The 12,309-nt window shown below is 42.5% G+C and overlaps 1 protein-coding gene across 1 annotated transcript; it reads left to right on the top strand.

The window, feature by feature from the left end:
* Positions 1-1,442: 1,442 nt before the first annotated feature.
* Positions 1,443-7,925, top strand: LOC121577839 (25-hydroxyvitamin D-1 alpha hydroxylase, mitochondrial-like). Its single transcript, XM_041891768.2, has 9 exons — positions 1,443-1,751; positions 2,694-2,884; positions 3,692-3,888; positions 4,253-4,453; positions 5,016-5,179; positions 5,487-5,653; positions 6,119-6,200; positions 6,359-6,556; positions 7,179-7,925. The coding sequence occupies exons 1-9, from the start codon at positions 1,524-1,526 to the stop codon at positions 7,296-7,298; spliced, it is 1,548 nt and encodes a 515-aa protein (XP_041747702.1). The 5' UTR covers positions 1,443-1,523; the 3' UTR covers positions 7,299-7,925.
* The last annotated feature ends 4,384 nt before the right edge of the window (positions 7,926-12,309 follow it).

Genomic DNA, 12,309 nt, shown 5'->3' with positions numbered 1-12,309 from the left:
CACTTAATTTATTGTGCTCAATTCCACTTTCTGGGCATGCAACATTTTTGTCTGAGTTCTTAACTGTCTCTCAGCACCTCAACATCATCCTCTGCCCCTCAATATTTTTTATCTCAACTCTCTCCACCCATGCTCAACATTATGTGGTCCTCTGTAGCTCAGCTGGTAGAGCACGGCTTGTAACGCCAAGGTAGTGGGTTCGATCCCCGGGACCACCCGTACACAAAAAAATGTATGCACGCATGACTGTAAGTCGCTTTGGATAAAAGCGTCTGCTAAATGGCATATTATATTATATTATTTCCCACGTTCTCGACATGCCCCCCTGCGCCTTCCAATTGTGAGACGGAAATGACGCCATACACCCCATTAAAAATGTTCTGGACACGCCACTGGCAGACATGAAAGTTACTCACAAAAAGCCTCTGAAGAAGATGCACCAAATCTGTGCCTGTATTTGGCGCTGTTACAGTCAATCGTGGGTATTTCAGTGTTCGGTAATTCTCTTAAAATGACATCCGGGGAAAGGGGCTGTATGGCTTGAACTATAGAAGAACACCAAACGTCAATGCAGATTCCGAGTAAAACCACTATTACTTAATCGCGCAAGGTGCACACATGCCGTTTTGGCAAGCTTCCACTTTAATGAAAAGCGGGTCTGGATTTTCTCTCGTGCTCACACAAAGACCGAGGCGAGCACCCAACAGGAAAACCCCGAGTCAGCAAAGAATCCATGTAGCCTATTGCAATACATTCTCAGTAGGCCCTTTATGAGTAGATAATTCGCAGTATTAACGAATTATTGAATTGAGAAGCATAGGCCTATAATAGGATCACGAATGGACCTATTGCTCAACATCTACAGGACTGGAAAATGCATTCCAAAAAAAGTGAACACTAATTTAACATTGATTATTCTGGAGTTACTGAAATACAACATATTAACCCCACTGTGACTGAAACAAAGCACACCCGAATATTATAGGCTAAACAGCCTGACATGATTTTGCATGTTTGTTTCATACTCGTGTAAAATTGATTATCCACATCAAATAAACGTCATATAATAGGAGTAGGCTAAGCTACATTGATATAGTAAGCTACACTCTTTTTAATATGTGATTTATGGCAACACATCTTAATTCTTATCATGCATGATCTGTTTGCTATTCATTTCCTCTTAATAATAGCCTAGACAGAGAAATGCAGTGCAGGAAAATTGTTTCTCAGCAGCTCCACCGGTGTCTGAGAAAATTGATTAGGCTATTTACCCTCCACGTGTGCGCTACTTTGGGTTGGTCTGACTTCTGCCATCTGATTGGACACACCTTCCAAATAGTTCACGCCTACTGCGTCCCAGCCTTGCCACTGGGCGGGGTCGACTCCAGCATTTGCTTTCATTGGCCCACACTGAGAAACTTAACAACTCTAGTTCGGCATGGGTCTAGCGGTATAAATACAGTGTCTTGGTGCGAGATGAGCGCCGACACCCGACACACTTGCCATCGTTCATCTTCCATTGTATGAACATAGCCATAAGGATGCTGCAGCAAGCCCTCAAAGTGTCCGGTCGCAGTGCGTCCCCGCTGATCAAGTGGATGGAGAAGTGGGCTGAGAGCGCAGCTAGCCTGAAGAAGACGGAGGCGACGCACCGGATGAAAACCCTGGAGGAGATGCCGGGACCAACCGTCGCCAAATTTGCCTGGGACCTCTTCGCCAAACGGGGACTGTCCCGCCTCCACGAGCTGCAGGTAAATTATTTGAATGACTTGTTCATCTTTCTTTTTAATCATTACTTTTTAGCCAGACAGACACTGATGTAAATGTATGAAATTAGTGTTTTATAATGTCTTATACTTAGTGCTTATGGGTCTGTCATTTTAACAGGAGTACCATAGTAATGTATCTTTCATTGGCAGATGTAACTGGTCATCACATTGTGTCTTGTAATAGATAGGTTATTACATTACTGTTGGGTATGGCATAGCCTACGCGGAGTCGCCAGAAAACGCTATCATCCGATTTTCAGGGGTACAGTATTTTCAACCTAACTTCTGTTTCCCCTGAAAAACGGAAGTGGGAACTCAGCTTAGCAGTCTTTCTACACCTGCTCCATTAGGTTAGATATGGCATGGTGCTATAGGGAAGGGCAGGCTTGCCCCCCTCAGTCAGCCAAGGCCATAAACAGTGTCAGACTGGCAGACACTGTCACTGGCTCTTCTTACATGTACTGTATAACATAACCATCAGTGTGTAATGTAATTGTTCAGCAATTAAAAAGCTATGAGGGGGCCAACAAAAGCTACCTAAATGCACCAGACATGCAGTTGCAAATGCATAAGCTATGTAAGACAAGTGGTTCATTGGTTCATTGAGCAGGAAAGTGCCTTGGGCAACTCAGGCACTTTCCTGTGCTTTGCGGGTGTCTGCTACATCATAGGGGTAGATGGGGAGCATAAGGAGCAAGAGGGCAAGCTTTATATCACATCTTGACCATAGGGCGGCTCCCAAAGCTTTGAACATTGAACAGATTTTGTCCATAAACTTTACTTTAGAACTGTAGCTAGGTCTGCTCACAACATGTTGATGTTCCATCCATAGAAATAGATTCATTCTAATTCTAAGGACTGTTCCATCTCCAGTGAATCATGCTATCTAAATGCGTTGTGTGCTAATGTGTTGTCCTCTCCCAGCTTGAGGGTGTGAAGCGCTACGGGCCAATGTGGAAGGCCAGCTTCGGTCCCATCCTGACAGTGCATGTGGCCGAGCCAGCCCTGATAGAGCAGGTGCTGAGGCAGGAGGGCCAGACCCCAATCCGCTCTGACCTCTCCTCCTGGAAGGACTATAGGAAACAACGAGGCCATGGCTACGGACTGCTCACAGCGTGAGTACCATTCCTCTCCTCTGCTGTTTCCCCCCCATGCTGTCCCCCTCCCCTCTACTCCGTTGCCCTTGCCTCCCCTATCTTATCCCTTTCCCTCCCCTATCTCCATATTCCTTTGTCTCTCATCACCACACCTCTCCTCTTCCCCCCTCCCGTCTCCTCTTCTCTCACACCCTCAGACAGCCACAGTCATCATCATTGGACACTGTTCAACTTGACACATAGCATCTGTGTGTCCCATATTTAATAATATCACTATAGCAGCCTAATTATCTTTATGACAGTGTATGACTGTGTGATCTTACTCAATGAGTTGTCATCCTGATTTAAACTGTTCTGATGTCAGGGTGACGTGCTGTTGACAGGAAACAGGAAAGACTAACAGAGACGAAGCAAAGACTTTAGACAAAGGACTAATTGGCCTAGCAGCCAGACAGTGAGTCAGCCCTCCATCTATGATCTATGATGGGTTATTATTACCTATGGGTTATTACCTAATCACCAGGAATATGAAAATACTATCTCAAATCAAATTAAATCAGGCTTTATTTATACAGCACATTTCAGTCATGGAATGCAATGCAATGTGCTTTAAAGGAAAAAACAATGAAAATAAAAGCTGAAATATTTACTACACAACAAACATAAGATAGAAAACTAAAGAATGACACAAACTGAACAATTACAATTCAATCAAGTAGCCTACAGTACAGTTGGCCCAGCCTGTATAAAACATGTACATTATTGATGTTTGTTGGTGTGAAAACTCATTTGATGGCATTATTTTCTGTTTACCTTAATCTTCAGTGAGGGGGAGGAGTGGCAGGCGGTGCGGAGTCTCCTGGGGAAGCACATGCTACGTCCAAAGGCGGTGGAGGCCTACGACGCTACTCTAAACGGCGTGGTAGATGACCTCATCACTAAGCTCCGCCTCCGCAGGCGCCAGGACCCCCGCGGCCTCGTCCCGGACATCGCCAGCGAGTTCTACCGCTTCGGCCTCGAAGGTAAGGCCTATTTACATTCACTGTGGTGCGCTCCTGAGGCCTGCTTTTACTCAACTCTGTTTCTTTGTTGGTATTTTTAAACGGTGGCATATGAGGTCAGCATCTGAGGTCAGGTGCCCGTAATAAGAGACAACAACAAGGAAGCAGCTTTATCATTGTCATTCTATTGTATCAATGTCAATTAGCATTGTAGGCTACTAGTTTAGTCTATTACCATAACTTACTCGTGTATGGTACGAGTATGTTACTCTGACAAGTCTATAATAGGCTTGATTGGATCTGTATTACAGAGGGCAAACAAACAAAGCCCTTCAAACCCTTCACACCATCTCCCCTTACCCTCTGCCTGTCTTCCTCTCTGCAGGGATCTCCTCAATCTTGTTTGAGTCCAGGATTGGTTGCCTAGACCCTGTGGTTCCCACGGAGACAGAACGTTTCATTCAGTCCATTAACACCATGTTTGTCATGACGCTCCTCACCATGGCTATGCCCGCCTGGTTACACCAGTTGTTCCCCAAGCCCTGGGACACTTTCTGCCAGTGCTGGGACTACATGTTCCAATTCGGTGAGCTGCCATCTTGGATAGCCTCATACTTGCTCCACCTTGGTTTAATTCCGTGGACTTCTTTAATCCATGCTATTCGACTGACCTACTGATTATTATTAGTTGCCCCCAGTGTTAGTTACACTCTACTGATAGATTTCTAGTAATTTATAGTAACTATAAATAGTTCCCATTGAACAGGACCCATAGTGTGTGGTCTCCTTCCATTCATTACCTGTAATCCCTGTAGTAAGCTTTCCCAGAGGTCTATTTTTTCCTCTTTAAGCTGTACGGATCCCTTTAGTCTGACTAGAGCTCCTTCAGACCTGGGTTCAAATACTATTTGAAATAATTTCAAATACTAGCTGGAATTGATTGAGCTTGCCTGGTGCTATGGAACCAGTAGAATTGTCGCAATACTGCAAACCTAGCCCATCTGGCACTCAAGTCAGACTAAAAGCAAACGCTGAAAGTATTTGAAAGATTTCAAATAGTATTTGAACCTAGATCGGACTAATATTTGAACCTAGGTCTGACTGAGCTCCTTCATTCTGATCTTGACCCCTGATCTCTCTCCTTGCAGCTAAAGGTCACATTGACCAGCGTCTGATGGAGGAAGCAGAGAAGGTGGCACGGGGAGAGGAGGTGGAGGGGCGATATCTGACTTACTTCCTGACCCGCACGGGGCTGCCCATGAAGACAGTGTACAGCAACGTCACCGAGCTGCTCCTGGCTGGGGTGGACACGGTGAGGAACATTTCTCATCTCTCCTTCCTCTCGCATCTCTCTCACCTCTGTCTTCTCTGTCTCCATCTTTGACCTAGTACTTTAATATTAGTTTTTAACATATCCAATAGCCAAACATCTCCATTTCCTCTCAGTCCTAGTTACAGCATACTTCCTCTTCTTAATCTCCCTCTCTGTGTGTTAAGTCTGATCCCATACAGTTAGGCTTAGCTGTAGGGAGCTCACTACCCTCTCCATCCACTGCTACAGTGACCTTATGGTGAATGATCTTTCAGTCGTACTGACCTGCTGTGTCCTGTGTGTTCAGATCTCCAGCACCATGTCCTGGTCCCTTTACGAGCTGTCTCGGCACCCCGAGGTGCAGGCCTCGCTTCGGGAGGAGGTACTGGCCGTGATGGGGGGTCGGAGGGTGCCTGGGGCTGCAGACGTGGCTCGCATGCCCCTCATGAAGGCTGTGGTCAAGGAAGTGCTCAGGTAGAAATGTTGGATGATGATAATGATAATAGTAATAATAATGATATAGGTTTGGATTAATATAGCGCTATTCCAAGTGCTCATAGCTCCTCATTATATAAATCAAATCACATTTTATTTGCCACATGCGCCGAATAGACATTACAGTGAAATGCTTACTTACAAGCCCTTAACCAACAATGTAGTTTTTAAGAAAATAAAAAAAAGTGTTAAGTAGAAAAGAGATAAGTAAAAAATAGCAACTAATTAAAGTGCAGCAGTAAAATAAAATAACAGTAGGGTGGCTATATACAAGGGGTACCGGTACAGAGTCAATGTGCGGGGGCACCGCACATAGGGAAGTTCATTTCATCCACTACCAATTGGGGTGAACTATGTACCCTTGATTCAATCAACTACTACAACCAATCGTAAATCATTAGACTGATCAGTCACACTGACATCGTTATGTTTTGGCTTCTCCAGACTTTATCCTGTTATTCCGGCCAATGCCAGGGTCATCGCAGACAAAGACATCCAGGTCGGCGGCTACCTCCTCCCCAAAAACGTAGGTGTTGACTTAATGTTGAATGCTTCTTTCTCAGAACTTTTAAAGCAATCTGGTGTAATATGGTGTAATATTCATGTGTAAAGGCAAATGTGTGTAATAGAACGTTTTTTAAACTGATTCCTAACAGCAGTATCTCACGATTCTATCCTATCCAGACTCTGATCACCCTCTGCCACTTCGCCACATCCCGGAATGCAGCATTTTTCCCGAACCCGAATGCCTTCCAGCCCCATCGCTGGCTGAACCGGGAAGAAGGCCACCACCCCTACGCCTCAGTGCCCTTTGGTGTGGGCAAACGCAGCTGCATCGGCCGGCGCATCGCAGAGCTGGAGGTCTACCTGGCACTTGCACGAGTGAGTAGATTTTTGGTCACTTTTACAGCTAGGCTTTGGCAGAAAGTGTCTCCGAAAATGACATTCATTTTCATAGCATTTTGAGTCCCAGTACATACAGTCATGACTGAAATTATTGGCACCCTTGATAAAGACTGCAAAAAAAAAAAAAAGACTGTATAAAATAAATAATACAAATATTGAGCTATATTTTATGCTACATCTTTTGGGAAAATTGTATTATTTTATGAGATTTTGTTTAACAAGTAATACATTTTCCTCTCTGGTCTAAGATCCCTCCCAATGTGTTCTCCAATCTCATATAACATTTTAGAAAAAGGCTCAGTGCCGTTATCTTCGCAAGGGGAGGGTGCCAGAGTATTGAAAAAAAAAAAAGATCTCTGAGCAATTGTATTAGCAATATATTTCCCAATTTTTTTTGGGGGGGGATACAATATAGCTCAGTATTTTGATTCTTTATTTTATACAGTATTTTTTGCTAATCTTTATCGAGGGTGCCAATCATTTCGGTCGTGACTGTATACTGTGTTTTTAGCCTCGTAGTGGACTTCCATTCTTCTAAGTACTGTTTCATGTGAGGGGTGCCCTCTAATTTTCTCAACCCCTCTCCTGGTCGCCTCAGATTCTGATGCAGTTTGATGTGAAGCCCGATCCAGATGGCAGTGGTGCAGCAGTCAAACCCATGACCCGGACACTGCTGGTGCCAGAGAGTGAGATCAACCTGCAGTTTATTGAAAGATGAGTCGATGACCTGCTGAACACTAGCTATGTGTATTTGACAGTGACTGACAATCCAAGTCTCTCAGAGTGAGACAGTTGGCAGCACTGGGAAAAGCACTGATAAAGAGGGCCCGACTGAATTTGCAGCCCTGTAGGCCTAAACACATAGACCAGGCCCTCAGCCCCTCAGATCTCAAGCCCAGATGGTTTGGGCTGGCCTGGGTCTGAGTTGATACAGCAGCTGAATGAGGGGCTGATAGAGGTCTCAGATTAATGTCATTGTTAATTGAAAACATTCCTCTCTGTATATGAACAGTAGTAGTTGCATTTCCAGTGTACTGAAACTCACTTCCCACACATTTTTTGCACAAGGAGGCTAGGAGAGGGTGAAGGGTGGGTAAGGCAATATTTAAAGTGTCTTAGAGCCTATCTTGAAACTTCTCCCCATGCAGAGTGAAATGCATAAAACTTGAAACCTTTGACTGAAACTTGAAAAGTGCATCAGGACTAATTATGTGACATAGTACTATAAAGCTGCAATCAGCAGTAGAAACGATAACAAAGCGGCCCCGCCCCTGTTTTGGTAAAAACCTGAGGGATGGGGCTGAAGAAATGTAACCACTTACAAATTCATAGACAAAGCTATGGATGATAGGACTGATCATCCATGAAATCAAAATTATAGTTTTAACCATGTTTTGAGGCTATATAGTGTTTGTTTACTTTGTTTACAAACATTGGAGTAAAACAAGCTTATATTATGGGTTCTGATGGGGTACGACAGTTGAACTAAGATCATGAGGCATTTATAAGTTATATTATTCAAGAATCAATGGGTACATATCATTAATTGATAAGTAAAAAATTGGATGTAGCAACTGCTGATTTCCCCTTTAATGACAAGTGATTTTCCTTCTCAATATCAGGTTGATCCCTCTTTACACCACTTAAAGATGCGTTATAAAGGTTTTGTATAATTTCAGCCAGTAGTTTTGAAAGTAGAGCTCATTAATCAAAACGGGCCCCTGAAAATGGTGTACAACGTCATCCATTTTGTATGATATGTTACGTCCTGCAATATTTTTTTTTACAAATCTGCAATTCCTATGATATGTTACAAATTCCAATTTGTACAATATGTTACGAATTTGTAAGTTCTTAAGATCCCGTTCAATCTCTTTAAACCTTCTGCTTTATTCAATAATGCTTGTGAATACAATCACTTATACATACTTTTAGTGGTTTAGATTGTAGCCAATGGTATTGCCAGTTGCCAATGGTATTACCAAAGGAATCTGATATCTACATATGTTCCTCTCACCTAACCAGACATCAATTACTATTTGACTGTAAGCATCCTGACCATGGCATGTAATGCAAAACAAATATGGACTGAGAAGTTGTAACTCATTCCTTAGCGAAGACAAACAGAAAGTAGGGCGGCAGGTAGCCTAGCAGTTAAGAGCGTTGGGCCAGTAACCAAAAGGTTGCTGGTTCGAATCCCGAGCAGACTCTGTGAAACAAATCTGCCGATGTGCCCTTGAGCAAGGCACTTAACCCTAATTGTTCCTGTAAGGCGCTCTGGATAAGAGCGTCTGCTAAATGACTAAAATGAAAATGTAAAATGAAAGCAATTTATCCTTCTCTAATTTAAATCATAGATTGGCAGATGCCAAACAGAGCCTCAGTTGCATTTAATAATGTTTACGCATTGCTGATGAAGGTTCTATAAAATGGTTAGAAATGTGTCATGTACTACCTTTAGAAGAGTGTTATTTAATTATTATTATTTTGGACAAAACTATGATGCTCATATCAGGATGGTGCTCATTTGGTGCTTATATGGCGCTTATATGGTGCTCGTTAAAATCTTAGTGAAAAATGGCAGCTGGTGGGACTAACATGGTGCTCCATATCCTCCCACCTGGGTTACTCTTTTTAAATACACATTTTATGTTGTTTTTTTTATAGTATTTTGAACTTTTATGAAGTCCTACTCAGTTGTACCAAACTATTTATCTAATGTGAGTTGTCTGTACCTTTTACATCTAAAAAATTATTTATGTGTTACCCGTTTTTCTACATCTAGAACCTTATGTGGCTTGTATGATGTGGTGCTTCAAAAGCTTCTTTCTCTGTTGGGATAACACATTGTAGAAAATTGTTATAGCAATATGGAACTATTTTACTTTTGTATTTGTTCTCTAATAAAAACATTTCATACATGTATGCATGGTCTTCTTTTTCTGTTCTAGAAATGTGAAAATTATGCTACCTTGCGGCATCATTTTTTTCCCTGTAAGGCATTAGTGATGGGGGGAAAAATCAATAGTTACATATTGCACTATTATTTTTGGACGGTATTATATTGATATATCGATTTGTATAACAAATAAGAATGTAAACAGTACCAGTCAAAAGTTTGGACACACCTACTCATTCAAGGGTTTTTCTTTATTTTTACTATGTTCTACATTGTAGAATAATAGTGAAGACATCAAAACTATGAAATAACACATGGAATCATGTAGTAACCAAAAAAGTGTTAAACAAATCAAAATATATTTGAGATTTGAGATTATTCAAATAGCCACCCTTTGCCTTGATGACAGCTTTGCACACTCTTGGCATTCTCTCAACCTGCTTCACCTGGAATGCTTTTCCAACAGTCTTGAAGGAGTTCCCACATATTCTTAGCCCTTATTGGCTGCATTTCCTTCACTCTGCGGTCCAACTCCTCCCAAACCATCTCAATTGGGTTGTGGTCTGGGGATTGTGGAGGCCAGGTCATCTGATGCAGCACTCCATCACTCTCCTTCTTGGTCAAATAGCCCTTACACAGCCTGGAGGTGTGTTGGGTCATTGTCCTGTTGAAAAACAAATTATAGTCCCACTAAGCCCAAACCAGATGGGATGGCGTATCGCTGCAGAATGCTGTGGTAGCCATGCTGGTTAAGTGTGCCTTGAAATCTAAATAAATCACAGACAGTGTCACCAGCAAAGCACCATAACACCTCACAAAGACACAGTGGTTGGAACCAAAAATCTCAAATTTGGACTCCAGACCAAAGGACACATTTCCACCGGTCTAATGTCCATTGCTCGTGTTTCTTGGCCCAAGCAGGTCTCTTCTTATTGGTGTCCTTTAGTAGTGGTTTCTCTGCAGCAATTTGACCATGAAGGCCTGATTCACACAGTCCACTCTGAACAGTTGATGTTGAGATGTGTCTGTGGCTTGAACTCTTTATTTGGGTTGCAATTTCTGAGGCTGGTAACTAATGAACTTATCCTCTGCCGCAGAGGTAACTCTGGGTCTTCCATTCCTGTGGTGGTCCTCATGAGAGCCAGTTTCATCATAGCGCTTGATGGTTTTTGCGACTGTTCTTGAAGAAACATTCAAAGTTCTTGAAATGTTCCATATTGACTGACCTTCATGTCTTAAAGTAATGATGGACTGTCGTTTCTCTTTGCTTATTTGAGCTGTTCTTGCCATAATCTGGACTTGGTCTTTTACCAAATAGGGCTATCTTCTGTATACCACCCCTATCTTGTCACAACACAACTGATTGGCTCAAATGCATTAAGAAGGAAAGAAATTCCACAAATTAAGTTTTAAGAAGGCACACCTGTTAATTGAAATGCATTCCAGGTGACTACCTCATGAAGCTGGTTGAGAGAATGGCAAGAGTGTGTAAAGCTGTCATCAATGCAAAGGGGGGCTATATGAAGAATCTCAAATATAAAATATATTTGTTTAATACTTTTTGGTTACTACTTGATTCCATAGGTGTTATTTCATAGTTTTGATGTCTTCACTATTATTATGTAGAAAATAGTAAAAATAAAGATAAACCGTTGAATGAGTAGGTGTGTCCAAACTTTTGACAGGTACAGTATATACAGTGGGGAAAAAAAGTATTTAGTCAGCCACCAATTGTGCAAGTTCTCCCACTTAAAAAGATGAGAGGCCTGTAATTTTCATCATAGGTACACGTCAACTATGACAGACAAATGAGAAAAAGAAATCCAGAAAATCACATTGTAGGATTTTTAATGAATTTATTTGCAAATTATGGTGGAAAATAAGTATTTGGTCAATAACAAAAGTTTCTCAATACTTTGTTATATACCCTTTGTTGGCAATGACACAGGTCAAACGTTTTCTGTAAGTCTTCACAAGGTTTTCACACACTGTTGCTGGTATTTTGGCCCATTCCTCCATGCAGATCTCCTCTAGAGCAATGATGTTTTGGGGCTGTCGCTGGGCAACACAGACTTTCAACTCCCCTCCAAAGATTTTCTATGGGGTTGAGATCTGGAGACTGGCTAGGCCACTCCAGGACCTTGAAATGCTTCTTACGAAGCCACTCCTTCGTTGCCCGGGCGGTGTGTTTGGGATCATTGTCATGCTGAAAGACCCAGCCACGTTTCATCTTCAATGCCCTTGCTGATGGAAGGAGGTTTTCACTCAAAATCTCACGATACATGGCCCCATTCATTCTTTCCTTTACACGGATCAGTCGTCCTGGTCCCTTTGCAGAAAAACAGCCCCAAAGCATGATGTTTCCACCCCCATGCTTCACAGTAGGTATGGTGTTCTTTGGATGCAACTCAGCATTCTTTGTCCTCCAAACACGACGAGTTGAGTTTTTACCAAAAAGTTCTATTTTGGTTTCATCTGACCATATGACATTCTCCCAATCCTCTTCTGGATCATCCAAATGCACTCTAGCAAACTTCAGACGGGCCTGGACATGTACTGGCTTAAGCAGGGGGACACGTCTGGCACTGCAGGATTTGAGTCCCTGGCGGCGTAGTGTGTTACTGATGGTAGGCTTTGTTACTTTGGTCCAGCTCTCTGCAGGTCATTCACTAGGTCCCCCCGTGTGGTTCTGGGATTTTTGCTCACCGTTCTTGTGATCATTTTGACCCCACGGGGTGAGATCTTGCGTGGAGCCCCAGATCGAGGGAGATTATCAGTGGTCTTGTATGTCTTCCATTTCCTAATAATTGCTCCCACAGTTGATTTCTTC

This window comes from Coregonus clupeaformis, unplaced genomic scaffold (assembly GCF_020615455.1).
Source record: "Coregonus clupeaformis isolate EN_2021a unplaced genomic scaffold, ASM2061545v1 scaf0005, whole genome shotgun sequence".
Taxonomy (NCBI): domain Eukaryota; kingdom Metazoa; phylum Chordata; class Actinopteri; order Salmoniformes; family Salmonidae; genus Coregonus; species Coregonus clupeaformis.
This window is presented reverse-complemented; position numbering and strand designations above follow the sequence as displayed.